The 27870-nt window shown below is 41.2% G+C and overlaps 1 protein-coding gene and 1 long non-coding RNA gene across 2 annotated transcripts in view; both read right to left on the minus strand.

Annotated features, from left to right (window-relative positions):
- Positions 1 to 27870, minus strand: part of LOC142208787 (uncharacterized) — a 532067-nt gene that overhangs the window by 308308 nt on the left and 195889 nt on the right. The window lies entirely within an intron of this gene.
- Positions 9001 to 27828, minus strand: LOC142209142 (protein-glutamine gamma-glutamyltransferase E-like). The gene is made up of 13 exons (XM_075278078.1): positions 27729 to 27828; positions 27463 to 27639; positions 27112 to 27351; positions 26094 to 26212; positions 25067 to 25177; positions 22039 to 22210; positions 20584 to 20716; positions 19853 to 19956; positions 14525 to 14767; positions 13526 to 13882; positions 12509 to 12666; positions 11730 to 11863; positions 9001 to 9148 (listed from the first exon to the last, which is right to left on the minus strand). The coding sequence occupies exons 1-13, from the start codon at positions 27826 to 27828 to the stop codon at positions 9001 to 9003; spliced, it is 2196 nt and encodes a 731-aa protein (XP_075134179.1).

Here is a 27870-nt window from a genome sequence, read left to right on the forward strand (position 1 = left end):
TCCCGGATAGCACACCAACCCATTCATTTCTGTCAGCCCACGCACACGTGAATTACATGGTCCCAACCGACAATCCGGGCCACAAAACTCAGGACAGGTCCTATTCCTGTCCAGTTTTGCGACCATGCTTCCACGGTTCCTATCCATTGAATGATTGGGGCCAGGCTTCATTCAATGAATAGGAGCCGCAGAAGCACGGCCACAAAACCGGACAGGAATATAACCTTTTCTGAGTTTTGCGGCTCGACTGTAATTCATGGTCATGTGCATGGGTTGACAGAAGTGAATGGGGCAGTGTGAAAAACCCGGAGAGCACACTGAACTACGCCAAGGTCATCTGCAATGGGCCTACGTATTAGTTACCTGGAGGCCTGGAGACACTGGCTATGGCAGAAGAAGAAGGTCCAGATTCTAGATAGGTAAAAGACAAATGTATTATCCAAAGCAACAAATAAAGATTATACTAATGAACACAGAAGAGACATCACCAAGAGTGAAATATATTCAAGGAGGGAAATCTCAAAGTCTGATCATTGTCTGAGACTGGTTACCTCTGTAATGTACTGTAGTCACCTACCAGGAAACCATCTAGTACTTCTAGTACTAAGCATTACACACCAATTACCTGGAGGTCTGGAGACGCTTGCTGGCGCAGACAATGGCCGTATACCTACTGTAGAGACAGAGAAAAGATAAAAGTCATGCTATATGGCAGTACAGAACACACACACATCAGCAGGATTCAATATTTCTAAGAAAAGAAATCTAAAAGTCTGATAATTTCCCAGGACTTGAGACAGTTACATCAGTAAGGCCTTTCATGTATTTCAAGAGGTGCAGAAGCTTTGTTGCATTGGCACCCAGGAACTTGATTTTCTGCCTCTGATGCTGACACGTTGCGTCCACATCTCATGTACTTTACTTACCAGGAAACCATCCAGTCTCGGGAACTGTAAATTCATAACCTACAAGCTTGAGTAAGTCTGCTGCAGCAGATGACAGTGTGGATTCTGTAGAGACAGATAGGAGATGTTTTAGGATCACATAGTATGTATATGTTACTGGCAATGTATGAAATCCGTCATTCTATAGAATGCCTAAAACTAGCCGGCAATGTATGAAATGATTCGTCATTTCACATATTGCCTAGGCATTCTATACAATGCCGAATGAGAAAGCAGCAAAGTATGAAATAATAGGTGACCTTCGTTCTCGTTTCACTTTTTCGGCTCCTCGGTAAGGCACTAGCAGCAGCAGCATCATCATCATCTCCAATGATCGCGCGCGTGCTTCACTTCTGCCATGAACTAATAGATGACCTTCGTTCGGCTCCTCGGCAAGGAACTACTAGCAGCAGCAGCATCATCTCCGATGATGATCGCACGCTTCACTTCTAGCATGAAACCGCTTCCGCGCACGCATGATACAACAGTTTCTCTCTGCCATTGCCTCAGGCTTACACTTTGTTCAGCAGCATCTCCGATGATCTCTCTCTCGTGCACGCACGCTTCGCCTCTAGCATGATACCCGACGGTCTTCTCTGCTCTGCCGGATGCCCGGCTTGTGGCAAATGGTGGGGCTCAGAACATGAAAAGGGCCTTGTGTGAAATGTACACCACATTATCTACCATCTATGCTAGAAAACCGACCTTGAAAGGATAATACATTTCCCCACTGTGTACATCAGAAGAGTAGAGAGGAGATCAGTGCTTTGTAGGAGAGCATATAACTTCACAATAAAGCTGTCAGTAAGTTATCAATTAGCATTACTGTACACACAGGCTGCATTGTATATTAGACTTCATATATGTATTTAGAATATTCTTTATTAATAACATGACAACAATTTTTGGTGCTTTTCTCACACTTTACCTACCAGGAAACCATCCAGAACTGACAGACATTTTATCACCTAAATTCAGGAGTGCATTTCCTATTGCAGATACATTTGGAGATCCTGTAGAGGTAGATAAAAGACAGATGTGTTATCTAAAGCAATACATTAGGGTAATACTTTATGTATTACTATTATATTTATATTTACTATTATAATATTTACTCATTTTTATGCAGAAAGTGACCCAGCAATTGTTCTCACCAAGGTTTTACATTGGTAAGATATCTTCATCTGTTCCGAAGTAACAGAAACCTGTTTTTTTCTTCCGCTTCACTGCACATACCTGGTGGACCCGATTAAAGTCAATGGGGTTCGCTGGTGTTTGTGTGCAAATGCTGTTTCAGCCATCTAACCATGGCACAGATGTGAACTTAGCCTAAGAGTGATTGCTAGCTATGGTCTTTTTTGGATAATTTATCTGCATTTTTTTTAGACATGACCAGATGTTACCGGTTATTCAGTAAGATGCGGCATGCGGCAGAGTTTTCCTATAGATGTCACTATACAGAAAAATACTTTTAAAAAATCACTCAAAAAATGCTGTGTGTATAGAGCGCTCTGTGCCTTTAAAAAATTCCAGTGAAAAATCGTGTGACAAAAACCTAACAGCAGTCAGTTGTCGGACACAATCTTTTTTGTGGCAATGACAGAAGTGGATCGAGCTGGTAGGGGAAGTAGAAGTCTTCTTTATATTTCCCTTTATGTTTGACTCCTCATCTGACTTTGGCCACACAAAGATTATGACACCAGCTCTAGCCTAACTGCCAACGTAGTGGGCTCCAGCAAAAAAAAGCGCTTCGGGGAAAAACCGTGGCAGCAATGCATTGTGGTTTTTCCTGCAGCGCTTTTCACAGACAGTCCACAGTTTTACCTGTTATAACGCTGGAGATTTTGGAGGTATAATAGACATGCTGCAATTTTCAATGCTGCAGTTTAGGTTGTGTATATTTTTCCACAATGTGTGGATGAGTTTCGTCAGAATCGTGGGGCCTCAGCCTTAAAGGGGTTTGTCCACCCCAAATGGAATTTCTCAACTGATGTTTACTGCACCAGCTGATCTTGTGGATAGGCCATCAGTATAAAAAATCCCTTTGGGGCCACACTACACCTTTAAAAACATAAGTCTCGATGCCTTTTTTGGTCTTTTTTTGTGTTGGTATTTGTACTGGAACTCTCTTCCTTTAAGGAAGTCTATGTGAAAGAGCCAAATAAAGAGTATTCTGCATCTCGTAACAACACTAGGAAAGGTTTAAAAGATAACACAGACAAAGAGCATAATATGTCATAAAAAACCTACTGAATAACAAGTAGCATTTTAACTTGGAACTTTTTAATGAAAAAAAAAAAATACACAATGAAAAAGTCCAAAAAAACCTTAGTGAGTAACCACTTGTAGGCTGTGACCACACTGTGCATTTTTGTTTTGGTCAGTCAATAAGAGTTCACCAACCAGTACTAAAACTGATAGTGGAAACCCACCATAAGTTTGGCTTCATACACGTGTATTTGGGCTGTCAGAGATATCAGGATTTCAGGAATCTCTTCATTGTCCCATGATATAACATAATCAAAGAGCTCCTGCATCTTCTCCTGAGAGGTTGTCTTACTGCGCATGTGCTGATATTCATCAGCTGTTAGTAGGTTATTCTGATAGAGATCATCCAGGACTGGATCCACCTGTTCTATCAGGGGACAGTTTCCTTGGGTTCACTTCATGGCCGCCATTAATGCTTTTCTTTTAACTAGATTGGTATCTGCAGACACCGATCTAGTTAAAACCCATCCTTGTCTTGTAAACCGGAAGCCACTTCAGGCCTGCAGTTTACAAGACACCGAGACCAGACAAAACACACCTGATCTCGGCACTGGCTTGCGCGATGACATCAGGATGTAGGACGTCCTATGAGTGGATCCTGTGCATAGAGAGGAAGAGGAGGCGGCTGCAGCCCCATTCACCAAAGGATCACAGGTAGGTATAATTAGTATAATTTTTTTTTGTTAGTGCAGTTGTGGATAATTTAATAGTATAAGGGAAGATTCATTAGGGGGCATTATGACGGCAAGGGATTCATTTATATAAGAGCTATTAGGGGGCATTATGGGAGGATATATATATATATATATATATATATATATATAGGCACAGTATTTACATCAGAGGAAATCAGGGGCATAATATAAGGTAATGAATCATGTTTTTTCTTGCAGTGCTTTTCACAGGAAGGAAACCTCTATGGATTTCCATTATACCTATAGGAAAACCGCCTGTGTTTCCATAGCTACAACTGACATGCTGACCATCAATGAGTACATTTCTGGGTGGGTGGAGGTATTCTTAAACCCCCGTTGAAGGATATAGCTAGCTACCTATAAGATACCACAGATCTATTAAATAAACTATCGGCAATAGGTCCCCTACCAGAGGGAGCCATCTTAGCTTACATGGATGTAGAATCTTTGCATTCTAGAATCCCAGGATGGTTTTATAGCCTGCCAAGATTGTCTATATGTAGCAATGTTCTACTGGTGGTCTATATGTATAGTAATGTCCTAATGATTGTCTACATGTAGTAATGTCCTACTGGTGGTCTATGTATACTAATGTCCTACTGGTGGTCTATGTGAGCACATTGCACTTTGTTTCATTCTGATTTCTTTGTCCTAGTGAAAGTTATTACAGAATATTCAGGACTTCTTTTGAGTGAATCTCCCTGTATTATTTCTGTACTAGCTGGTACCTGCGACTTCGTCTGCGGTGATTGTAGCAGTGGGTATATACAGACGTGGGTAAGGTTTTTGTACTGTGTATAAGGTATGGGATATGAAATGTAAGTTTGTATCTTGTTTTTGCTGTAATTCAGAGAATACGTGAGACTTTTGTGTTGAAGTTAATTTGTATTTGAGCTGCTATATATACGGTGTTGTGAGAAACTTTACATAGTGACTTTGGGACAGAAGTATTTGAAGTTAACCCTTTCCCGCCGATGGCATTTTTTGATTTTCGTTTTTCATTTTTGACTCCCCTCCTTCTAAACCCCATAACTTTTTTATTTCTCCGCTCCCAGAGCCATATGAGGTCTTAATTTTTCCTGGGACAAATTTTTCTTCATGATGCCACCATTATTTATTCTATATAATGTACTGGGAAGCAGGGAAAAATTCAGAATGGGGTGGTTTTGACGAAAAAATGCATTTCTGCGACTTTCTTACGGGCTTTGGTTTTACAGCGTTCACTGTGCAACCAAAATGACATGTCCCCTGTATTCTGTGTTTCGTTACGATTCCGGGGAGACCAAATTTATATGGTTTTATTTACATTTTGACCCCTTAAAAAAATCCAAAACTGTGTTAAAAAAATTTTTTTTGAAAAGTCGTCATATTCCGACAGCCGTAACTTTTTTATACGTCCGTTTACGGGGATGTATAGGGCGTCTTTTTTTGCGGGGTCGGGTGTACTTTTTAGTTCTACCATTTTCGGGAAATGTTATTGCTTTGATCACTTTTTATTCAAATTTTTATCAGAATCAAAACAGTGAAAAAACAGCGGTTTGGCACTTTTGACCATTTTTCCCGCTACGGCGTTTACCGAACAGGAAAAATATTTGTATAGCTTTATAGAGCGGGCGATTTCGGACGCGGGGATACCTAACATGTATGTGTTTCACAGTTTTTAACTACTTTTATATGTGTTCTAGGGAAAGGGGGGTGATTTGAACTTTTAATCCTTTTTATTTGTTTTTATATTTTTTTTACTTTTTTAAAAAACTTTTTTTTTTGCATTTATTAGACCGCCTAGGGGTATTGACATGGGTGGGTGGTGTCGCGGATTGTCAGAGCGGTGGGGGTCGGCAAACATAGCTGCTCCGGAGCATTATAGAGAGCCTCCTGGAGTATCGGTAGGGTGAGGGGCAAAGTGGTAAAGTATATGTATATGTGATTGTGTGGGGTTAGGGGCAAGGCTGTAGAGGGCAATATGAATTTTGTGGCTTGCTATGGTCCAATGTGTGTGAGATTGCAGAGATGGTGGTGTGAGTTTGGGTTTTGTGGGGGTCCTGGCACAAACGTATGTGCGCTATTGTGAAGAAAAGTAGCCTATTGCGCAATCGGGTGTAGTGACTAAGTTTGTGGAAACTTTCAGCCAAATCGGTCGAGCGAGTTTTGCGTGATTGAGGAACAAACATCCAAACACACAAACCCACAAACATCCAAACTCACAAACTTTCACATTTATAATATTAATAGGATGTCCTGCTATATTGAGATCTGTACATCTGGTAATATTCTTCCAGTATATTCTGGTTCTTACCTGCCTTTAAGTCTTTCCTATGCTTCTCGGCCTCCTGTTTCTCATCTATGGCTTCCATAACAGCCAGGGTCACCTCAGCCCCATAGGAGTCCTTGTAGTAACTTCTGATAAGTTCAGCCACCTCCTCAGGGTCTGCATCATTCAGCTTGCTTTCAGGGATCTTACTGAATCCTTCCTTTATCTCCCAATCATTTAATTTGTCCTTAAATTTCTTAAATGACTTTTCATCCAAGATTTGGAGTGCTTCAACCAGGAAATCTCGCCCCTTCTCTGCCATTCTCTTCTAAGCAGTTTTTCTATAGAAAATCTTGTCCTTCTGTAGCACAGACGTGTTGAGACGTGGTTAGAATAGAAACTGAAAGTAGAGAAGTTTTATTGCACAGTTTCCTGTTATTTTACTCCTTATGTTTTCTGTATAAGGGTGCGTTCACACGATGTAACGTGCCGCGTGCGGCGTGTGCGCACCGTATACGCTCCCATTGATTTCAATGGGAGTTAGGATCGTATGCGCCGCGTTATTTTGCAGCCGTGATTTTGGACACACACCCAACTGGGCGGAAACAGAGCAAAAAAACGCAACGAAAAAAAAAAGCATTCATTGCGTTTTTGCTCGAGTTTCTCATGTGCAATAAACTTAAATGAAAGGCTATGTTGAAAATCCTAAGGAATTATGGTTCTGTTATTTAGGCCAGAGCCCCACGTGCCACGATTTTTCCCGCGGCGTTTTACAGTACTTGCAAAGTGGGTGGGATTCATGCCCACTTTGCGGAAAAAAATCGCAGCACAGACACGCTGCGATTTCCAAAACCGTTGTGGTTTTGAAAATCGCAGCATGTCAATTACATCTACGGGAAGGATATGCAAATAATTTCTGTTGTGGGGAAAAAAGTAAAACAGTTCCTCTATCGCCATCTTTTGGAAGGTATGAAAAGTGTATGACATGACTTGGGATATGAGCCAAACCAGAAAATTTCTTCTGAAAGGAAGAGACATCCATTTGCAGACAGATGTTTTAGGTTGATTTAATAACTTTATTTATAATCAGTCATTAAATTTAAACTTTTTGGTGCACTGCAACACAGCACAGGCTGGAAAACCATACAATAAATAGCATAGAACCAGGGGTGTAACTAAGTAGCGGCTGCCACAGGGCTCGAGACACTAGATGGCCTTGCAGCAGCCACAACCGCTGCATTTAAAAAATTTTTTAAAAAAGGTTGGTACATAACGGGCCCTATTTACATACCGATCCTAGTTCCTGACCACTGTCACCTGCGACTCTTTTTCTGCGGAGGCCGCTGTGAGCAGGAGCCGGGATCAGTAAGTAAGGTTGCAGGCCCCACAAACACTATTATTATAGACCCCCAGGTATAATGATCAGAGGCCCAGGGGAGGTAAGAGAACATAAAAAACTGTGTTACTTACTAGAGATGAGCGAGTACTGTTCAGATTAGCCGATCCGAACAGCACGCTCCATAGAAATGAATGGATGTACCTGGTACTTCCGCTTTGACGGCGGCCGGCCACTTAACCCCCCTCGTGCCGGCTACGTCCATTCATTTCTATGCGAGCGTGCTGTTCGGATCGGCTGATCGCTCATCTCTATTACTTACTTCTCCAGGTTCTGGGCAGGCCTCAGGCCTACTTGAGTGACATCCCTGACATTACATAGCCGGGGTCTTCATCCTTATGCGTCTCTGAGAGAGACTTTCTTTTCTGTTGTGCTTATATATAGCACTGAACCCTTTGGGTACTAAATTGTTACATTTAATGTTATTTTGTGTTGCCCTATGAACCCATTACCTTTTTGAAGTGTGTTTGTGTTTGACTGTTAGAGAGACTGTATATGTTAGTGTAGTTCATGGTGGTGGCAGTATCTATTTTGGGCGTTGGACTGTGTAGAGGTGCAATTTACGGTAAATTTTCACCCTGAGTGAAGGGTGAGTGCAAGATTGAGTGAGTTGACCCCTGACAGCCGTACCTGTGCCAAGTGCTAGGACAGCCCGTACGTGACAACGATTTTTAGCAAAATCGGTGGCAGTGTCCTATAGAGCTTCTAACATAGATCTGAACCTAGCCTAACACTGATACTATTTACTAGATGACATTGATAATATTATCTAGATCACATTGGTATTTTCTAGATAGCATTGATATTTACTAGACCACATAGAATAGTTTACAACTACTGCAAAGGAAGAGTGGAAAAGTTGTCAATTTCCAAGTCCTTTCTCTAGGTGCACTTTGGAAGATAAGAACAGAAACATCATTGGCCATTAAGGAAAATTTTTATTTGATCTTGATCATGTAACAACTTCACAACATGTAAAATTTGCAGTAAGTCACATCCTCAGGCACTCACTGTTGCATGGTCACTATGGATGACATACTGTACGTTGCAAGACTCATTGTGTGCCTTTATGTTACACATTCTGGTGGAGAAGCATTTTGTGTCAAAAGATCCCCCCCCCCCCATCACTCGCCCACCCCACACCCACCCATACCCACACGTCCCAAACAAGAATGACGAGACCCCAAGGACACACGAACCCCAATCCACACACCCACCCCCTTCCCCCACCTCCAACCATTCTTTGCTTTGGCAATACCAAATGTTTTTCTTCGGTCATGCTAATAAAGCAGCTCTGTACTGTATTTGTATTTGATAGTATAAGAGAATAAAAGGAATAAAACTCATTCACAAAAGAGAAAATGTGAAGTTATAAAAAGAACACACAAACACACTTGAAATTGATTTCTTGGAACATTTCAGAATTCTTTTCAATATCCATATTGCTTATGCTTCCTCAACATCGATGGTGGTGTAGTCCGCGATGTTCTTAATTTTGTTACTGGTGACCATGACCTGCAGCTGCTTAGAGCCTTTTGCATAAGGAGTAAATTCCAATGTTTCTGTTTTCTCTTCATTAGGCTTCATTGACATTCTATAGAAAACAAAATACATGTCAATATGTTTACTTCTCCTAATAGGTACGACCGTATAGCAAGTAATATCTGACTGTAGTCTTCTATAGTTATATAAAAACAAAAAACTTGAGAGTCTTCAGTAGTTGATACCTTTTTTAATGGCTAACTAATAATGATGGTAGATTACAACATTTCCAAGCTCTCGGCTTCTTCTTCAGGTATATCTAAAAACAATTTTATATTCCGTGTTAGAGTTTGGTATCTCTATCCTGTCAGTGGTCAGTATGTGAGGGCAGGTTTTGCACCTTTTCTGTCCGCATGGAAATGTTCCTGTGTTGGTTGGAGGTGACAGTGAGCTGCTAACAACCATATTCCTGAGGTTTGGTGGCTGTCTATAGCACAGGAGAGGGGGGTCTGGAAATATGAATTTTAGACGGTTGTCTTTTTGCAGTAGTGGATGGAGTGCTACTTGTAAGTAGGATTGAGCCAATGTTGAGATTTCAAGATCGTTTTTAAAATCCAATTTCCGATCATTTTCCATCGATCCTGATCCCAATTCCGATCCTAATGCAAGTCGATGGGATTTTTTAATGATCGAAAATCGGATTTTAAAAACGATCCTATTCACTCCAAAGCGTGGGGTCCAAAAATTGTTGTGATTAAAAAATCCACTGGCTACTTAGTCCCCCCTGCTGTCTGGTTACCTGCGTCACTCACGTCTCCCCTCCCTGTACCTGCCCACACTCTCCTAAGCCACAACAAGCCCCGCCTACTCCCAGCATCAGTAACACTAGCCTAGGGAGGAGGGGGCACGCACGGCGCTCTGTCGGCCCGGATCTCCAGGGAGCAGCAGCGGTTATGTGCCAGTAATTAGGGTTGAGCGATTGGGATCGAAATTCCATTCCCAATCTTTTTTAGGCGGGATTGGAACCCGATCACGACTGTGAAATTTACTCGATCGACGATCGGGATCTGATCTTTTCTGATCCCGATCACTCAACCCTACTTGTAAGGCACTTTAGGGAAGCCCATGTGTTCCCCATGGTCATTTCATCTTTCATCTCTAGTTTCGTAATGGTTTCTCATGGCAGCCAACATTTTAGCTGTTTTTGTGCAAACCAAACCAGAAAAAGTTTGGTTTCATTTGAATCTGAAGTTTTTTCAATGTTCAGGTTGAATCTGTAAGGAACATTTCACTCATCTCTGTCATATTATCTTGCTGCATTATCTTGCTTATATAATGCAGTAATTTCAGTTATAAACAGGGCATCAAACAGACCCCATTATAGTCAAAGGGGTTTCTCATGATCCCATAGTGTCTCTCAATATTTTGGCCATCAGACTGTTTTTCCATTATTATGGTCTAGAAGAATGATCTTCGTGATGCAGATGTGAACATAGCATATCATTGCTTACTGTTAAAGAAAGTCTATCACCAGAACCTAGAATAAACCCATCCCTGCAAATATACAGGTTACGCTCAACTGAAACAAACAGCGTTTTCCCTTAATGGATTGGTGCCCCCATTGCCAAGATTTAGCAGTTTTTGTCAATATGAAAATGAGTTCTTTGGAGCAACATGGGCATTGTTATTGCTCCAAAGAGGCTGAAGTAATGTTCCGGGTTCTGGTGACAGACAGATTTAAGGAAATACTAAACCTATAGTAAGGAACAGTTAAAAATGTCTCTGAGTCTAGAGAACCCAGCATGTCAATACTGTAGATCAGGGGTAGGGAATGTACGGCTCTCCAGCTGTTGCAAAACTACAACTCCCAGCATGCATATTTGCTCTGCTGTTCTTGGAACTCCCATGGAAGTGAATGGAGCATGATGGGAGTTGTAGTTTCACAGCAGCTGGAGAGCCGAAGGTTCCCTATCCCTGCTGTAGATGGACATTCCAGTGATATCTATGGACAAAGTGTAATGCTTTATTTCCCCTGTGGGGGTGCTGCTCATGAGTTGAACACTTAATAGTAGAATCCTCTATACATTACAGTTTATCACTTCAGGTGCAAAAGTGAGACTCACTGTTACGTACATCATTGAAGGAGCCCTCTGACAAAAGAGGATACTTTAAAGTGGACAAGTCCATTAAATAATATACTGTGCTGATTGTAATTCAATTTGAATAGATCTTTGAAATAAAAAAATTCAAGCTTTCCAGGAGTTGGGACATACTTTACGACTATACATTTAATGACCTCTGCTATGGACTTCATGGTGAACAATGAATTTCCTCTGGTGGAGTTAGCCCAGACCTACACTGTATGTCATGGTATTATATGACAGAAGAATACGAAGAATGTGATGTTTTATTTGCAAGATCATCCCCCCCCCATACTGTGTGCAAAAAACACAGACAGTGAGAGTAGGCAGATGAATCATGGGAAATGTAGTTTGCCTCCAAATAACAGTGATACAAGGCGCAGCAAGTAAAATATAGTCAATCAAAGGATGCCCAAGGGAAAATGAGTATATAGCACTGCTACAGATGTATTTGGAATTTTTGGAAGCTGGATGACTCCTTTAAACACTAGATAAAGCCTCTGTCTTGTGATAAATGGATTTCAGCTGCTTTGCAAGGATTTTTCTACTCACATGTGCTTGATTTGGTCTTTGATCAGTCCGCTACCCTCTGCACGTAGCACACAACTCTCAAGCGTTTCACTGAGTGGGTTCACAATAGTGACTTCTACTTTCAGTGGTTTATTGAGGACGGGCTTGTTCAGAACCTTCACACAAAGAGAAACTCGTGAAATTTTGAGGTGTCAGGAAAGTAACTAAAACATTACAAAATAGAGGAAGGGGAACAAGGACAATGGAATCCACAGCTAAAATTGTACTTGTGGATAATATATGTATTGGGCCATCTATATACACAGGATTACACAATTTACATTGACCTTTGACATATTACTGAAAATGGACATTGCTAGCATCAAAAATCAGCTACTGCCTCCCATTGAAATGAATTGGAGACAGATTTCAGGTGGAATTTGAGATTACGCTTCAAATTCGGACACCCCTTTAGTCTTCTAAGGCCGGGTTCACACAGAGTATTGTGGCTCGTCATTTGGTACGTACACGCCGCGGGATCTTTTGCGGGCCGTATATGCTCCCATTGTTTTCAATGGGAGCTGGTACCGTACACGCGGCGCTATTTTGCGGCCGTGATTTTGCGGCGTGTACCAATTGACGAGCCACAATACTCCATGTGAACCCGGCCTAAGGTTGTAATTTTTTTTACCAACAGATTACAAATTACACTGTGCGTAGTCTGTTACCAAGAAAACGAGAGAAGCAATTGACACAATTTAAATGGCATGTAGCAAATCTCAATAACTTTATGGATTGCTGTATAATTTATAATTGCATACCTTGAACTTGAAACTGGGGTTTATCAATACGATGACTTTGACTACGAGCAATTCCTCATTGGCATCTCCCTTGCACAAAGCTGTGACTTCCAGCATTTTATCATCCAGGAGAGCATCTAGATATTTGCTGCATGGGATAACGAATGGGATTTCCTTTTCTGTAATCAAAAACAATAAATCTTAAAAATGTGCATTCATCTGTTTTAACAGAAATATTTTGGAGGTTTTTTCTGTTACTGTATGAATTTATGGAGTCCTGTACTGTGTAAGTGTAGGGCACAGTTTGTAGAGGGAAATTGAGGTACGGTAGGTGTCTTCTAGATCTCTATGAAGAGGCATTGTATATAGGACACTTTTTGTATGCTAAAACTTCTTAAAGAAGTTGTAACATTATAGGGTAGGCGATAAATGTCAGACCACTCAGGTTTGACCAACTGGGTCACTATCAATGAGGAGAACAGGGGATCAGAAGTTCCCCATGCCTTTTCGTTGTGAATGGAGCACCAGTGTGCAGTGATGGATACTCCATTTACTGCAATGGGGCTGTCAGGACTATAATTTCTGGTAGCGCCATATCAGTGAATAGAGTACGGGTTGCGAAAGTTTACTGGCACTCCATTCCCAGAAAGCAAACATGAGGGACTTTCACTCCCCCATTTTCTTCATTGGTGGTCTACCCCCAGCAATCTGACTCTAGCGGTCTACCCCTAGTTAATGGCACAACTCCTATAACAGATTTGCACATGTTTTGGCTATCCTAAAAACAAAAAAAATTTGCAATTGTAATTTTTTTCACTAGAAAACTGGTGCAAAGACATTAATAAAATCCCATATTGTCTTATCTTAATTGTCTTTTTTCGTTGAACATGCCAGGGGTGTCCCGGTTGCAAATCTTCGATAGGCTGCAGTGCAGTACAACCACTAGGTTGTCACAAAACCATGTATTTTCTAAAGATTTCTTTTTAATCTTTCATTTTTTGAATCCAGAAATATACAATATTACCATCAAACGGTTACCTTCAGAACCCATGCTGATACTCATTGTGTCCTTCATAACACTTTTCATCGTCCGCCTGTTGTAGTTGGTGCTGTTGACATTGAAGCTAATGGTAATATTTTTGGAAGCTGAAGTTTTACGAAGGGCCAATATTAGTTTCACATCTTGCCCAATTACAGCGGGATCAGAATCCTTGAAGTTTCCTCTAATTGTCTGAACAGGCACTGATTCCTCTGAGTCCTCCAGGCTCATTGCGTCTATATACTCCAGATCTTCTAGATCTTCTAGATCTTCTATACCTTCTGCTCTAGTAGTATTTCTCCGGCCATACAACTGATTCAGGGCATTGTTATACACTTTTCTTTCTTCAACAGTGCCTTTCAAAAACATAAAAAGGAGTCAATATATTACATTTGAAGGGGTTCTTGTCCCAGTAGTGGCTATAGTCTATTACGCTTACAAAATTGCTTAACATTTACTAACTGGGATGAGACTTACATGGGATTTACTCTGCAAGAACACAACATTGTTGAAATGAGAGAAGTGATCTAGGCTGATGGACATCAGAATAGCTTTTTTCACTGTATATGGAAGAGTATAGTAGACTATGTATTTCCATGCAGAAACAAAAAGTGAAAACTGCCCAGTCCCTCTCTCCACCAATATCCCCCATTCACATTAAGTGGTCAACAGGTCCCAGTCATAATGTATGTGGCCAGCTTTAGTTAAATAGTGAACTATAGACAGCATGTAGGGTTGATATTAGAGATGAGCAGGCCAATCCATAAAACAAGTCCGAACCGAACCGAAAATTTTTAGGGTTCATTATCCACAAATCATTATTATACTCCAATGTCTCTTCAAGTGTCTCCACCGATTATTATACCCTGGTAGATCAAATTTAGTCATAGTAAAATATATTCTCCTAGTCCCAGAACACTCAACATGAGCTTTCCATGATGTATTACAAATACAGGATGCATATTTATGCAGATATATACTATGATAGTAAACCTCACCTTCATTATATTTGTAATTGGAAGTTATATCGAGTCGAGTGTTGGCGCCAACAGCTTTTGTACTTATAAACTTCCCAATCTCACTAGTGTTACTTCGTGCTTTCCTGTAAGACCCTTCTTCATTGTATATCCAGTCTACGAGATCTGCATTTACCTCCGCAAATACAAAGGGACCATCATACTTTTGACTTACATCTCCTTGTTTGACAGCATTAACTGATGTAGGTCCAAGCTGGAAGACCCCTATATATAGACAAGTATATATTAAAATCGGTTAACTTTTCATTTCTAAAACATATGTACCATCTTGTCTAAGTAAAATAACTATACATCATTATACACAAGGTTTCTTTTGGCTTTGGTCACATGGCAGCTTTTGCTATGACTACTGTATCATAACCGAGCATAGCTATCTTACACTGTGACTCCTTCAATGAAGTTAGTGAATGGAGTTACATTGCAAACTGGGGGGGGGGGTTGTGACTCCTAGTCACAATCACAGTACACGCAGAACACAGTATGACTCTCTTGACTTACAATAATAAAGGAGTCGCAGAGATTTTTGGTCATGTGACAGAAGTCACAGCCAAAGTAGTCTTTACTTTAAGGGCATGTTCACTAAGCGGCTTAATTTTCAATAAAATTTTCCATGCATGTTAAATTTGGTTCACAAACCCCTATATAAATGTGAACAGAGTCCACGTGGATGTCAAACAGATGTTGGTGCAGAACTCCATGTAAAATTGCATGTTAACATAGTTCCTTTGTGTGAACAAAGTTTGAGCAGGGGCACAATATCTTTCCCGAACATAATATAAAGAGGACCTGTCACCAACCTGCTTTATTAAAGAATCAACTTAATAACAGCTTTTATACAACAGGTTAATAAGAGGCACAAGATCTCTACGTGAGTTAAGTAGAGTAGAGGGGGTCCCAACATCCTGTTCTACTACAGGGCAGCCCAGCTCTGGTAAACCCCAACGTGGGTGGCCCTCCAGATCTTTGCTAAATGGACTGAGATTGAGAAGTTGTAGGTGGTTCTCAGTCCAATTCATTCCAACTCTTTACTGCGGACAGACCTGTATTCCCCTAAATACTTTGGACTTTTAGGAGTTAGGACCTATGGCTCTGATGAGAAATATCATGAAGAAATGTTTGCCTTGGTTTTCCTTGGCCTCCCTGCCTTCTTTCCTACTTTCAACAACTTTTGTGCCAAGCCTTACATCTTCACTAGTGCATCCATTGGCCCCGATAGATCTCTTTCATTTTATTGACATTGCAATCCCAGAACTAGAGAAATTAAATTTAACCACTTCCGGACCGCCCATAGACTATATACATCCGGGAAGTGGTTGCCTAGTTCTGACAGGACGTACCTGTACGTCCAGTCAGAACACAGCAGCTGCACGGAGATCGTGCAGCTGCTTTCACTAGGAGTCGGCTGTAACTTCAGCCGGAGCTCCCAGAGAGAAGACAGGGCAGATTTATTACCACCCCTGCCTTCTCGATCACTGTGTATACAGCGCTCAATGAGCGCTGTATACACAGCTATTGACGCTGCCATAAATCTATTGACGCTGCCATAAATCAGCTGCCCTCTGACCTGGCGGACACGTGATCCGCTGGGAGTAGAGTCTTACAAGAGCTGCTGGGTCCTACAGGACCCCAGATCATCTCAGTAAGCTGTATATACAGCGTGCAGGAGGTTGTATTTCTCCTACAACTGAGGTTAAATGTAGCAGCCCCAGTTATAGGAGAAGTCTCCAGTACAAAAAAATAAGTGATCAGATGTCCCCAAAGGTTTCTTATCACCTTATGGGGACACAATCTGGAAAAAAAATAAAATAAAAATATAATAAAAAAGTTTTTAAAAAATTTAAATAAAATAATAATAAAAAATAAATAAATAATACGCTAATAAAACGCTGTTATTAAAGGTTATAGCCCCACCCCCGACGACACCACACAAAATAAAAATTACCGTAACGGAGAGGAAAAACTATATTATAAAGTTTTTCAGTGACACTTTGTGTTATTAAATTAAAAAAATAATAATAATTTGAAAACCAGACACAATTTCCCTCCTATTTTGTTTATATTTTCCCAGATATAAAAAAAATTAAAACACATTCGAAAATAAAGATAACATAAAAATAAAGCCCTATGTGTCCCTGAAAAAAGACGCAAAAATTAGTTGGCTGAGACATATGAGAAAAATGTTACAGCCCTCAAAACCGCACATACAAAATAAACCTAAAATGTGTCTGGTCCTGGAGCACAAATTGGCCCGGTACTGAAGTGGTTAACCTCCTGAGTGGGAATTGAAACCATTACTTGTCAAGTCAAGGTTGGCCCTGCCCTGGACAGGTTACCCAGGCACTCATATATGATCAGATAGGATGCCTACCTTGGGGAGACCTTATCAGATGCGTCTGAGGCACTGTATCATACCCCAGCCTTTCTTCATACTCTACACTCCTCCATTCTGAATATTTGTTAGAGTTTTGGGGCTTGACCAGCCTTCTTGTTCCACCTGTTCTAGGACTGTATCTTGATAATACCCTATAAGTCCTAAGTCAGGCTTTTATATACCCAGATTTTGGACTTTAACCTCTCTCTATCCCCTAACACATACGAGGGTAGTCTGAAAAGTTTCTGACCTCCACATGTAGATGGCAACACTCGTCAACCAAACTTGGGGAATGTGTTCGCACATGCGTTGGAATGTACTCAAAAAAATTTCAGCCATTTTGCACTAGCGGTTTTTCTTTGACAGTCATTGTAGTGAGTCGATGCGAGTGATTTTGTGAAAATGAATAAAATTGAATATGGAACTGTCATTAGATATTTGTTTTTGAAAGGCAATACGCCTTCGCAAATTAAAGACGAGTTGGACGCTGTGTACGGGAACACTGCACCATCATGTACCACATGCACCATTTAAACATGGCCGTATCAGCTTGGTTGACAATGAACGTTCAGGACGGCCAAAAACTGCAACCACGAACAAAAACATTGCTAAGGTTCACCAAATAGTGCTAGAGAACCGTCGATTGAAGGTTAGAGAGATAGAAGGTTTTTCCCTTTTCTTATTCTCTTTCTCTCGTATACATAGTTTACCTCATCCCCTTTGTCAATTGGTATACTAGATGTAATTTATACTCTTCATCAGAGGACCAGTGCAGAAAATGGGACTGCAAAAACAGTGGACATAAACGGCTCCCAAGAGAGCGGGTGTCCTTATTTTTAACTGAAATGGTCGAATAAAAAAGTTGGACTTGCAGAACTTTTTTGTCCAGTGATTTTTGATGGATATGTGTCAGAACAACTGAGGCGAAATAGAGGAAAACAGGGTGAGGATTCTAGAGCCCAATAGGGTCAGTTGGTAGGACCTCTTAGATTTTGTGACTCCCACGGATGTTGTAGAGTAGCCCTTTTACACTTACACTCCATGTATTTCCAGAAATTTCATTTAGTGACCAACTAAACAAACACATTTCTGTATTATAGGTTACTAGCTGGTACCCGCGACTTCGTCTGCGGTGATTGTAGCAGTGGGTATATACAGGCGTGGGTAAGGTTTTCATACTGTGTATAAGGTATGGGATATAAAATGTAACTGTGTATCTTGTTGTTGCTGTAATTCTGAGAGCACATGAGACTTTTGTGTTGAATGTAATTTGTATTTCAGCCGCTATACGGTGTTGGTATAAACTGTACATAGTGACTTTGGGACAGAGGTATTTCAGGTGAATATACTTCGATATACGACATTGTATGATTTGTTATTTTCCGCCAGTACATGTAAGTTTTGGGCACAGGATACTCTTGAGTAAGCAACATAAAGTCTGGCCCTGTGCATGACAGTTTAGTAACTCCATGTGCCTCTTATTAATAGCAATTAACCCCATCATGTCCCTCACATTAACCCCAGTGTAAGAGTTACTGATAGAGATGAGCGAGTACTGTTGGGATCAGCCGATCCGAACAGCACGCTCGCATAGAAATGAATGGACGTAGCGGAAGTACCAGGTGCATCCATTCATTTCTATGGAGCGTGCTGTTCAGATCGGCTGATCCCAACAGTACTCGCTCATCTCTAGTTACTGATATGTGAGAGACTTGGAGGTAATAATTAAGTATCTTCATTACTGAGGTCTGTTATTAGTACCTCCATGTGTCTCACATATTAGTAACCTTTATATGGGGCACATAGGGGTTAATATGAGGGACATGATGGGGGTTATTCCTATTAATGTGAGGCACATGGAGTTACTAACACTAAACTAATAACCCCAAATAGCTGACATTAATGAGAATAGGAAGTAAAGGAAGGGACCTGTGGGTTTCTTACTTTCAGTTTGCTAGCAGCTTCGGCAGGAGCTATCACTATAGCAGGCAGGCAGAGACTTGAGCGACTAAGCTCCACCCCCTGGGTTTCCTGCACACCTCTCACAGGGGAGTGTCCTTATGCCTCAGCTCTAGCAGAGACTTTTATTTAAATCTTGCAGGTCCTGTGCTGCTGGCATGCCAGTGAAATATGGCAGGAGTGCCACTCTTGGCATGTGTGCCAGGGGTTGCTGACCTCTGCTGTAGGGGGTAATATGAATTTTGTGGCTTGCTATGGTCCAAAGTGTGTGAGATTGCAGAGATAGTGATGTGAGTTTGGGTTTTGTGGGGGTCCTGGGAAAAACGTATGTGCGCTATTGTGACAAAAAGTAGCCTATTGCGCAATCGAGTGTAGGGACTATGTTTTGGAAAATTTCAGCCAAATCGGTGGAGCGGTTTTTGCGTGATTGACCGCCAAAGATCCGAACATCCAAAGGGTCCTGGGAAAAACGTATGTGCGCTATTGTGATGAAAAGTAACCTATTGCGCAATCGAGTGTAGGGACTATGTTTGTGGAAAATTTCAGCCAAATCGGTGGAGCAGTTTTTGCGTGATTGACCACCAAACATCCGAACATTGAAAGGGTCCTGGGAAAAACGTATGTGCGCTATTGTGACAAAAAGTAGCCTATTGCGCAATGGAGTGTAGTGACTATGTTTGTGGAAAATTTCAGCCAAATCGGGGTCCAAAGTGTGTGAGATTGCAGAGATAGTGATGTGAGTTTGGGGTTTGTGGGGGTCCTGGGAAAAACGTATGTACGCTATTGTGACGAAAAGTAGCCTATTGCGCAATGGGGTGTATTCACTATGTTTGTGGAAAATTTCAGCCAAATCGGTCAAGCGGGTTTTGCGTGATTGACTAACAAACATCCGAAAAGTCAAAGACACAAACATCCAAACTCACAAACTTTCACATTTATAATATTAATAGGATTACAACCTTCACTTCGCTCTTGTGGAGTGGCATCCAGAACCTGCCAACCGTTATAGAATGATCCAATGTCTAGTCTGGTAAACCAGGCTTCATTCCATACATGGAAATTCCTGATGAGAAGAGCAAAAACATTACCATGCCATGCCATACTTTAGTGTAATAACAGTAATATTAATGGTAGTAAACATGATTAATATCTACTAATAATAATTGACTAGAATTACCTAAATAGTGGCTACTACTGGAAAGTTGAGAATAGTCCCTAACAGTCCTGTTGGCAGCAGGTTGAGGTAATCCTCCACCCCTACAGTTCAAGGGCTCTTATAGTGTGAGACATATCTATAACATGTAGGGGCAAGAGGGCTTCATCATTACTGTGTGTGGGTGCTAATAGGTATTACTCAATATGAATGTGTCTGGGGGAGCTCACTGGGGCACTGTGTGAGCCTAAAATGGGGCACTGCTGTGGTGTGAAGAGCACTATATAACAGTGTGGGGGCAATTACACTGCTTAGGATACAAATGTGACAATGGCTAATGGCACATTAACCCCTTCCCACATTGGAAATACAGTAACTGCACAAAATTGTACATCTATATGTGGAACTACCCTGTTTCAATGTATGTACTATATAGTATACCGTCTGTGCCCGCTCATTTCATCATTGTACTTTTACTTTATTACTTTATTACTTTATACCTCCCATGAAATAGCTGGAGATCTTTCAGGCTCTTACCAATAGGTTTCATTGTCCTCTAGACTGCTGCCATTAGAGTCAAAATAGGAGTCGATACTGAGATTTCCATTACTGTCATGGGCCGAGGTGAAATTAGTCACAACACGATTGGGGATTCCCAGGCATCTCAATACTAAAGGAAATACAATAAAAAGTATAAGAGAATTAAATACTTAAATTAATTGATGTACTGCAAATAGGGTTGAGCGATCGAGATCGGGAAAGATCGGAACCCGATCGGCTCAATCCTAGCTACAAACTACTGTATATACCGATACTTTTAGAATATAATACTAGGCAGTGTGTAGCTTCAAGGTTCAAGGCTTTTTTGTGTAAAAACATATAGTTTTAGGTTTAGGTTAAGTTTTTAGAATTTCTGCTTCCAGCATAGAAATAACAATTACATCTTCTGATATTACACCCCATCACCATCAGACCACTTGAAGTTCTGTCGAAAATAGTTTTAAGTACTAGAAGCTTAACTGCCCCAAGATTTTTATTGACCCCTGGTTCCCAGGATATGGTGTTCACCTGGTATTGCAGTGTAATGATGAAGTGAAATGGAGAAAAGAGAATTGTATATCCCATTAATATTTGGTGTGACCTTTGCTCTTTGGAGGAGGAGTCCAGGAAGTGATGTTTTTGTGATGGGATTACATGAAGAGATAGAAGGATTGGAGCAAGCCTACATCCACAGAAGATCTGTGCTTAGTTTTGATGGTGGGAACAACCTCCCTGCCGAGTTCCTTCGAAAACTGTCTGCAAGTACTGAGAAGAACTGAAGGAAGGCAAAGGTCACACCAAATATTGATGGAAAATCTCTTTTGTTCATTCATTCACATAATGTTGGCATAATAGACATTTATCCTCTCCATTCACTGCTATGGGGCATGGATTAAATACATTATGAAAAGTCTGGTACTGGAGTAACTCTTTGATAAATATGGTGTAAAGCATGGAGAACAGTCTATCATTTACAATTTGGGCCAGAATTTTAGCACATTTGATGAGTAAATCTGTCCCAGTATGAGTCTTGTCTATGGGCTGTCTGGTATTACAGCTAAGCCCTAGTAAGTGGCCTAAGCCAAAGTAGTGACCACCAAATTTGCAGATCCTATACAAACACTTTAGGAGCCACTTTAATATAGTATAAATGTACAATAGTCGCCATCTGCCGAGGTTTATCACTATAATTTTGCATAAGGAAGCGTTGGATTGAGGGTTTTTGGGCCCACCAGATATAAGCACATAATTCCCAGAACCCCTATGAAATAATACCCTTCAAATTTAGGTGTCTTCTCCCTATATTATATTTTGTTAGAGCTTGGGTCCACTGTAGGATCCTCTGGTACTCCAATGGGCCATTCAAAAATTAAATAAATTTTACTGTAAATGAATATTCTAAATAACAAAATGGCAGCATAGTCCTAATGGCAGCAGAGTAATAGTATTTACCTGTGCATAGCACACCAGCAAAAACCCAGCATTGGCCATACCGAACAGGACCAGATTCTGCCCATTGACGCAGAATTTTAACACTTCCTGTCCAGCTCCATGGAGTAACGCCATCATCAAAACTCCCATGCCATTTGCCCGTGAGTACTCCATTCTCATCATTGCTGTTAATCTGACCACATAAATGAAGAAAATATATATTATTTATTTCATTTCGTACAGTTATCAGGAAAGTCTTACATTTGCCTATAACATACCTATCTGTAACATCTCTGCCTGTTTGGGTCACTACGCCATCCTCTGCTCGCATGCGGCAGTGCAGGAGGTGTGTGCAGTTTGGTTCCTTGCTTAAAGTTTTTGGTTGCACTGTGTGAACACAGCTCTAGTTCTGTGATTGAATTTCCACCACACCCGTCTTCTGCCCTTGTTTGCCTCTGTTCATGAAGTGGTTAATTTGTGTGATTAACAGCCTGTCTACCTATTAACTTCAGGGCGTGTTCTTCCTCCTTATTTTAGCTTGGCTCACATTCACACTGTGCTTGCTATTGCCTCGTGCTTGCTGGCGTTTCTCTTGCTGTTTAGTTACTTGTATTCTAATCTTTGACCTCTGGCTTTCCCTACTGACTATTCTTTTGGACTTTGATTTGGAACTGCATTGCTCGATTGTTACTGAACCCTGGCTAGCTGACCTCGCTTTGTTGTTGTTTGTCTTGTCTGCGTTTTGTGTTTCATGTATATAGGAAGTGACCGTCTCCAAGTTGCTGCCTATTATGTAGGATAGGACCAGCAAGAGGAAGGGACATTGGGGGGTTTCAGCTTAGGGTTCACTGTCTCTTGCCGATCTCGATCATGAAATTTGTTTGATCGCTTGATCGCCGATCGGAATCCGATCTTTTCTGAATCCGACTACTCAACCCTAGTCAATGCTTCTCTATGGCAAAAGTCACTTTTAGGGTTGAGCCAATCTTGAGATAACCTCCGACCTCAATCCCGCTGGAAAAGGTTGGGATCGGAATTCCGACCGTGATTGTGAAATTTACTCGATCGTTGATCGGAATCCGATCTTTTCCGATCCTGATCGTTCAACCCTAGTTTTGATGCCTGATCTCATACTCAGACTCGTACTGTAAGATTCATTAAATGAATAGGAGCCACAGAAGCAAGGGCCGCAAAATCGAACAGGAATAGGGCCTGTTCAATATTTTGCGGCCTGGACTGAAATTCACAGTCATGTGTACGGGCCCATAGAGAAGAATGGGTCAGTGTGCTATCCGTGAAATACATGGATAGCACACTGAACATGGCCACAGTCATCTGTAACAAATCTTACAGAGAGACAGGGACTGGCAGGAGGAAGCTTAGCAGGTGAGAACACTAATTCTTCAAGAAACATGAGCACACACAAACGTAGCTAGGAAACTAGATATGCTGAGAAAGGACATATGCTATCAAGAACCAATAAGCACAGAGCACCAGCATTATATAGCAAGTGGGAATAGCCTAATGGATGGAGCAAGCAGACAGGAACCATTTACAGGACAGCACAGAGTTCAGTGTGGAAAACTTCTAACTACAGGAGGAGGAAGCCGCCACATCATGGTTATAGATTATAGTCATTGCTCCTCTTGTCTCCTGCTAATGTCTGAGCAATAGAGAAAAAATGATTTGGCTATTTTATTACAAATGTACACATCTGGCAGACACTCATGAGTCATACAACAGAGGCCCAGATTAATACCATAAGACAATGGTGGAAACTTAAAGGGGTATTCCCATGATGCTTGTTCACTAACCTGCAGGCTGTTGTGCTCTCTTCACTTCCTGCTTCTCTCGGCACATAGGTGGGCGGGGTTTCACTTGCACAGGATTGGTTGTAAATGAATTACCACAGTGTGAAGCTGATGTAGCAGAGCTGGATTTGAGTCAGTTTGCATTACATACAGAGGTAACGGACTCCCTATCTCAGCCCTTATCAGCCAAATTCAATTAAACTGACTGATAAGAGCTCTGAGAAGCTCCACTACTTAAAAGCTGCTCAGAGCTGCTCCTAGCCCCTCCCTCCCCCCTGAGAGCAGGCAGCTACATCACTTGACAAATGAGCAGATAATCCCAAGGGCCATAGAAACGGAGTGTAAACAATGAAGTGAATAAATTAAGATAGCGACCAATCAAAGCAGTTTTAATAAAGCAATGTATTTAGGAAAAGTCTTAAACCCACATAAACTAGCAGTATAGACAGGATCCTTGTGATGGGACAACCTCTTTAAAGGGGTTGTGCAGAACTAGAAAACATGACTACTTTCTTCTTCTCGTTACAAACTTTAACATTATATGGCAAAAAATAAAATCACATAATTGAATAATGGCTGAAATCTCTATCAGCTGGGGTGAATTTCAACTTCAGGCTCAGAGACCACCTGAGATGTTCCAAAAGTTACATCTCACTCTGGCAGAACCAGTTATTAAGACTGGTATACTACATGCCAGGCTGAGTTGATTGATCTCACTACGTTGTGCTCAGTGGCATAACTAGGAATGGCGGGGCCCCGTGGCGAACTTTTGACATGGCCCCCCCAACCGACGCCGAAGACCTCGACCGACCCCCTCCTCCGCACTCTATTATGTCCCTTAGTAAGCCCTGCACACAGTATTATGTCCATTAGTGGCCCCTGCACACAGTATTATGTCCCTTACTGGCCCCTGCACACAGTACTATACCCCATAGTGGCCCCTGCATACAGTATTATGTCCCATAGTGGCCCCTGCACACAGTATTATGTCCAGGATCGTCAAGTAAATAGGGCCCGTAATGGCCAATTTAAAAAATAAAATAAAATGCAGCGGTAGTGGCTGTCACCGGGCCCCCTAATAGCCCGGGCCCTGTGGCACCCGCCTCCGCTGCCTCTATGGTAGTTACGCCCCTGGTTGTGCTGGATGGACTTTTTCATCCTTATACAATAGATTATGTTACTGTTACTTTCATCTGTACCTGTTTTGTGCCCTTTCGGTTATGTTATATGTAACTTACCATAGCACTGCAGACTCTTGACACTTTTCTGGGATCATTGAGAAGAGAAAGTTCCACTGCTTTTTGCTTTTGCAGGATGGTTAAACAAATCTGCAAAATGCCATCTTCAAACTGCATAGAATTAAGTAATAGATATAAATGTTAATAAGCATTCGTATTGATATAGGTATTAGTTATTAGTTTGGTAGTGTTTAGTTATATAGCACCATCATATTCCGCAGCACTTTACAGATATTGTCAGCAAATGTCCCATATAGGGAGCACTATCTACATTCTCTATCAGCATATCTTTGGAATATGGGAGGAAAACCACCCAAACGCCATGCAGATGTCCTTGACTGGATTCGATCCCAGGGCTTTTCTGTCTTCCTGTGTTTTGTATTTGCTCTGTTTCAAACCAGGATGGCCAGGGAATGTCATAAGGTATAGTCCTACTTTAAGGATGAAGTTGGAAAGAAAAGAACTGTGGTACAAGGCCTCCAACCCTCAAAGGGCCTCCAATGGAGACACTCCATTCATCTACTAGGAGTTTATAAGTATGCGTGCATGAGAGAGTGCAACACTACTACAGCTAATGGTGGCTAGCAGAGGTTTTTACCTTCATATTATAGTCCATTAGTGTGCTACCTTAAAGGGATTATGCCACCAAACATATTTCTCCACTAGTTGAGACCCTCACCAATCTTGACAATGGGAGATATTTCACCCCTGTTGTGAATTTAAGCATTCCCTACTGAACATGACATGCCTCTGATACCATTCATTTCAACGGGAGCAGCGGAGATAGCCAAAGTCCAATACTTGGTTATCTCCACTGCTCCCATTGAAGTGAAGTGGGAGCTGGGGTCCATTGCGTGTAGCAGGTACATACCTACATTTACCCTGGGTGCACTCACAATGGGCGTAAAACACCTCTGTTCTCAGGATCACATGGTTGATGTCTTACAGATGGACCCAGTTCCTGGCTAAAAATACCATTATTGATCAGAAATATCACAAATTTTTTTAATACTTTTTTTTACTTCACCTGCCCCAAGTTCCACCCGCGTCGACCAATGCTATTTTCATTTCCAGTATATATAATGGTGCTATCATTTAGGACATATTCCTTCCTCTGTTGTTCATCATTCAGATAGACATCGTCTTCTACAAAAGGCAAATTTGTAAAATGTTCATAGGTTTCCTATAAATGTATTATAAAGTAAATTATTCCTTAGTTACCCCGACTGCTTTCTCTGCATTCTCTTTGGATTGCAAAGGCCGAAATCCAGGTGTAAAACCCTTGGCAATATTCTCCCTCCTTAATGGTTGCTTCAGGCTCCTTACTTTTCTCCATATGGAGCTAAATGGGCCCCTAGTCCAAGACAGTAGCCAAACAGCAGACTTCCAACCAGACCCTCAGGACAGAAATAGTCCATGGCAAGGTCCAGACAGCAGGTGACATAAAATTATGTGTACATCCTCATAAAGGGAACTTGTCAGGTCTATTTGGGACACCAAACTACCTACAGGTCTTTAAGGATTAGTAGCTTAGTACTCCAACTACTGTCTGTGGTGGCTCCTTGCACCTGCGTGGTTTGCCATTAAAGCCTGGAAAGTGAACCTTGGCTCAATGATCAGGTCCGGCACAGCCACACTGAAGCTGAGTGGACTTCTCTGGCTTCAGTGAACAATTGTGTAGAAGTACGATGAGCTGGGTAAGTGTAAATGTTTTAATTGTGACCATGGACAATTAGATAGGAATATTTGGGACACCAAGCCATGTGTCCATAAGGACTTATGCACAGTTTAGTGTCCAAATCTTGACAGGTACCCTTAAATTTTTGAATATCTGTTATCTCTTTCCACTCCATAGAGAACTATAGCTACTAGTTTGAGAGAGGTGGGAACCAGGTACAGTAAGAATAATAAATGAAGAGAACCAGCAACAATATTACAGAACTCAAGAACAAGCCATCAATAAACCCAAAGACCCAACTAGAAGAATACGAAATTTGCTACATTTATTGTCACTTGATTTTGTAAAATGGACATTGTGGTCTTACCAGGTGCCCAAGGATTGAAGAGTAGAACGAAATCTCCTATCACATGAGATTTAAAGCCTTTAGAGAAGATCCGGGCAATCATTTTGTAGGTTCCAACAATGGCGTTGACTGGAGATGTGAATTTGATGGTTACAGTGCTTGATGTGAGAGAGTCAGCAACGGCAGACCAAGATCCATTGTTGCTTTTCTTTGTAGATAAGGAGAATTTAGAGCTTACTTTTTTCCCACTAGATGGTTTTCCTTAATAAAAGAAAATGGTAATCCTATTATTATTGCAGACCAATTGACCATTTAGTTTTTATATTTGCACACAATCTTTGAACGAGAACATATACTGAACTAGTATTTTACCTGTATTTACCACAAAGTTGAGTTTGGCCTTGGATGTCAGTGGTCTGCTGAGGGTGAGGGTGATTGTAAAAGTTTGTCCTCTTCTCAGAATAAGCTGACTGGTTCTATAGTCACTGGTGTGATGTTCAGTTTTGTTTTGCACTACATTCAGGTTGACATTTTTGAGCTCGATCACTTCTAGATATAAAGAAAACATTCAATTACCTGGAAAATTCTTAAAGATCTTTATATGAAAAAAGAGGATCACAATTGCGGTAATTATTTACCGTAGCTGAAGAAACATTTGGTTTTCTGTTGGTTCTCTAAGTCCCCTCTATGAATGGAACAGTAATACGCATGTACGACTATTGTTCCATTCACTTCCATGGGACTGATGGAGCACTGTACCTTGCTGTCCCTACCAATTCC

This window comes from Leptodactylus fuscus, chromosome 6, assembly GCF_031893055.1.
Source record: "Leptodactylus fuscus isolate aLepFus1 chromosome 6, aLepFus1.hap2, whole genome shotgun sequence".
NCBI lineage: Eukaryota > Metazoa > Chordata > Amphibia > Anura > Leptodactylidae > Leptodactylus > Leptodactylus fuscus.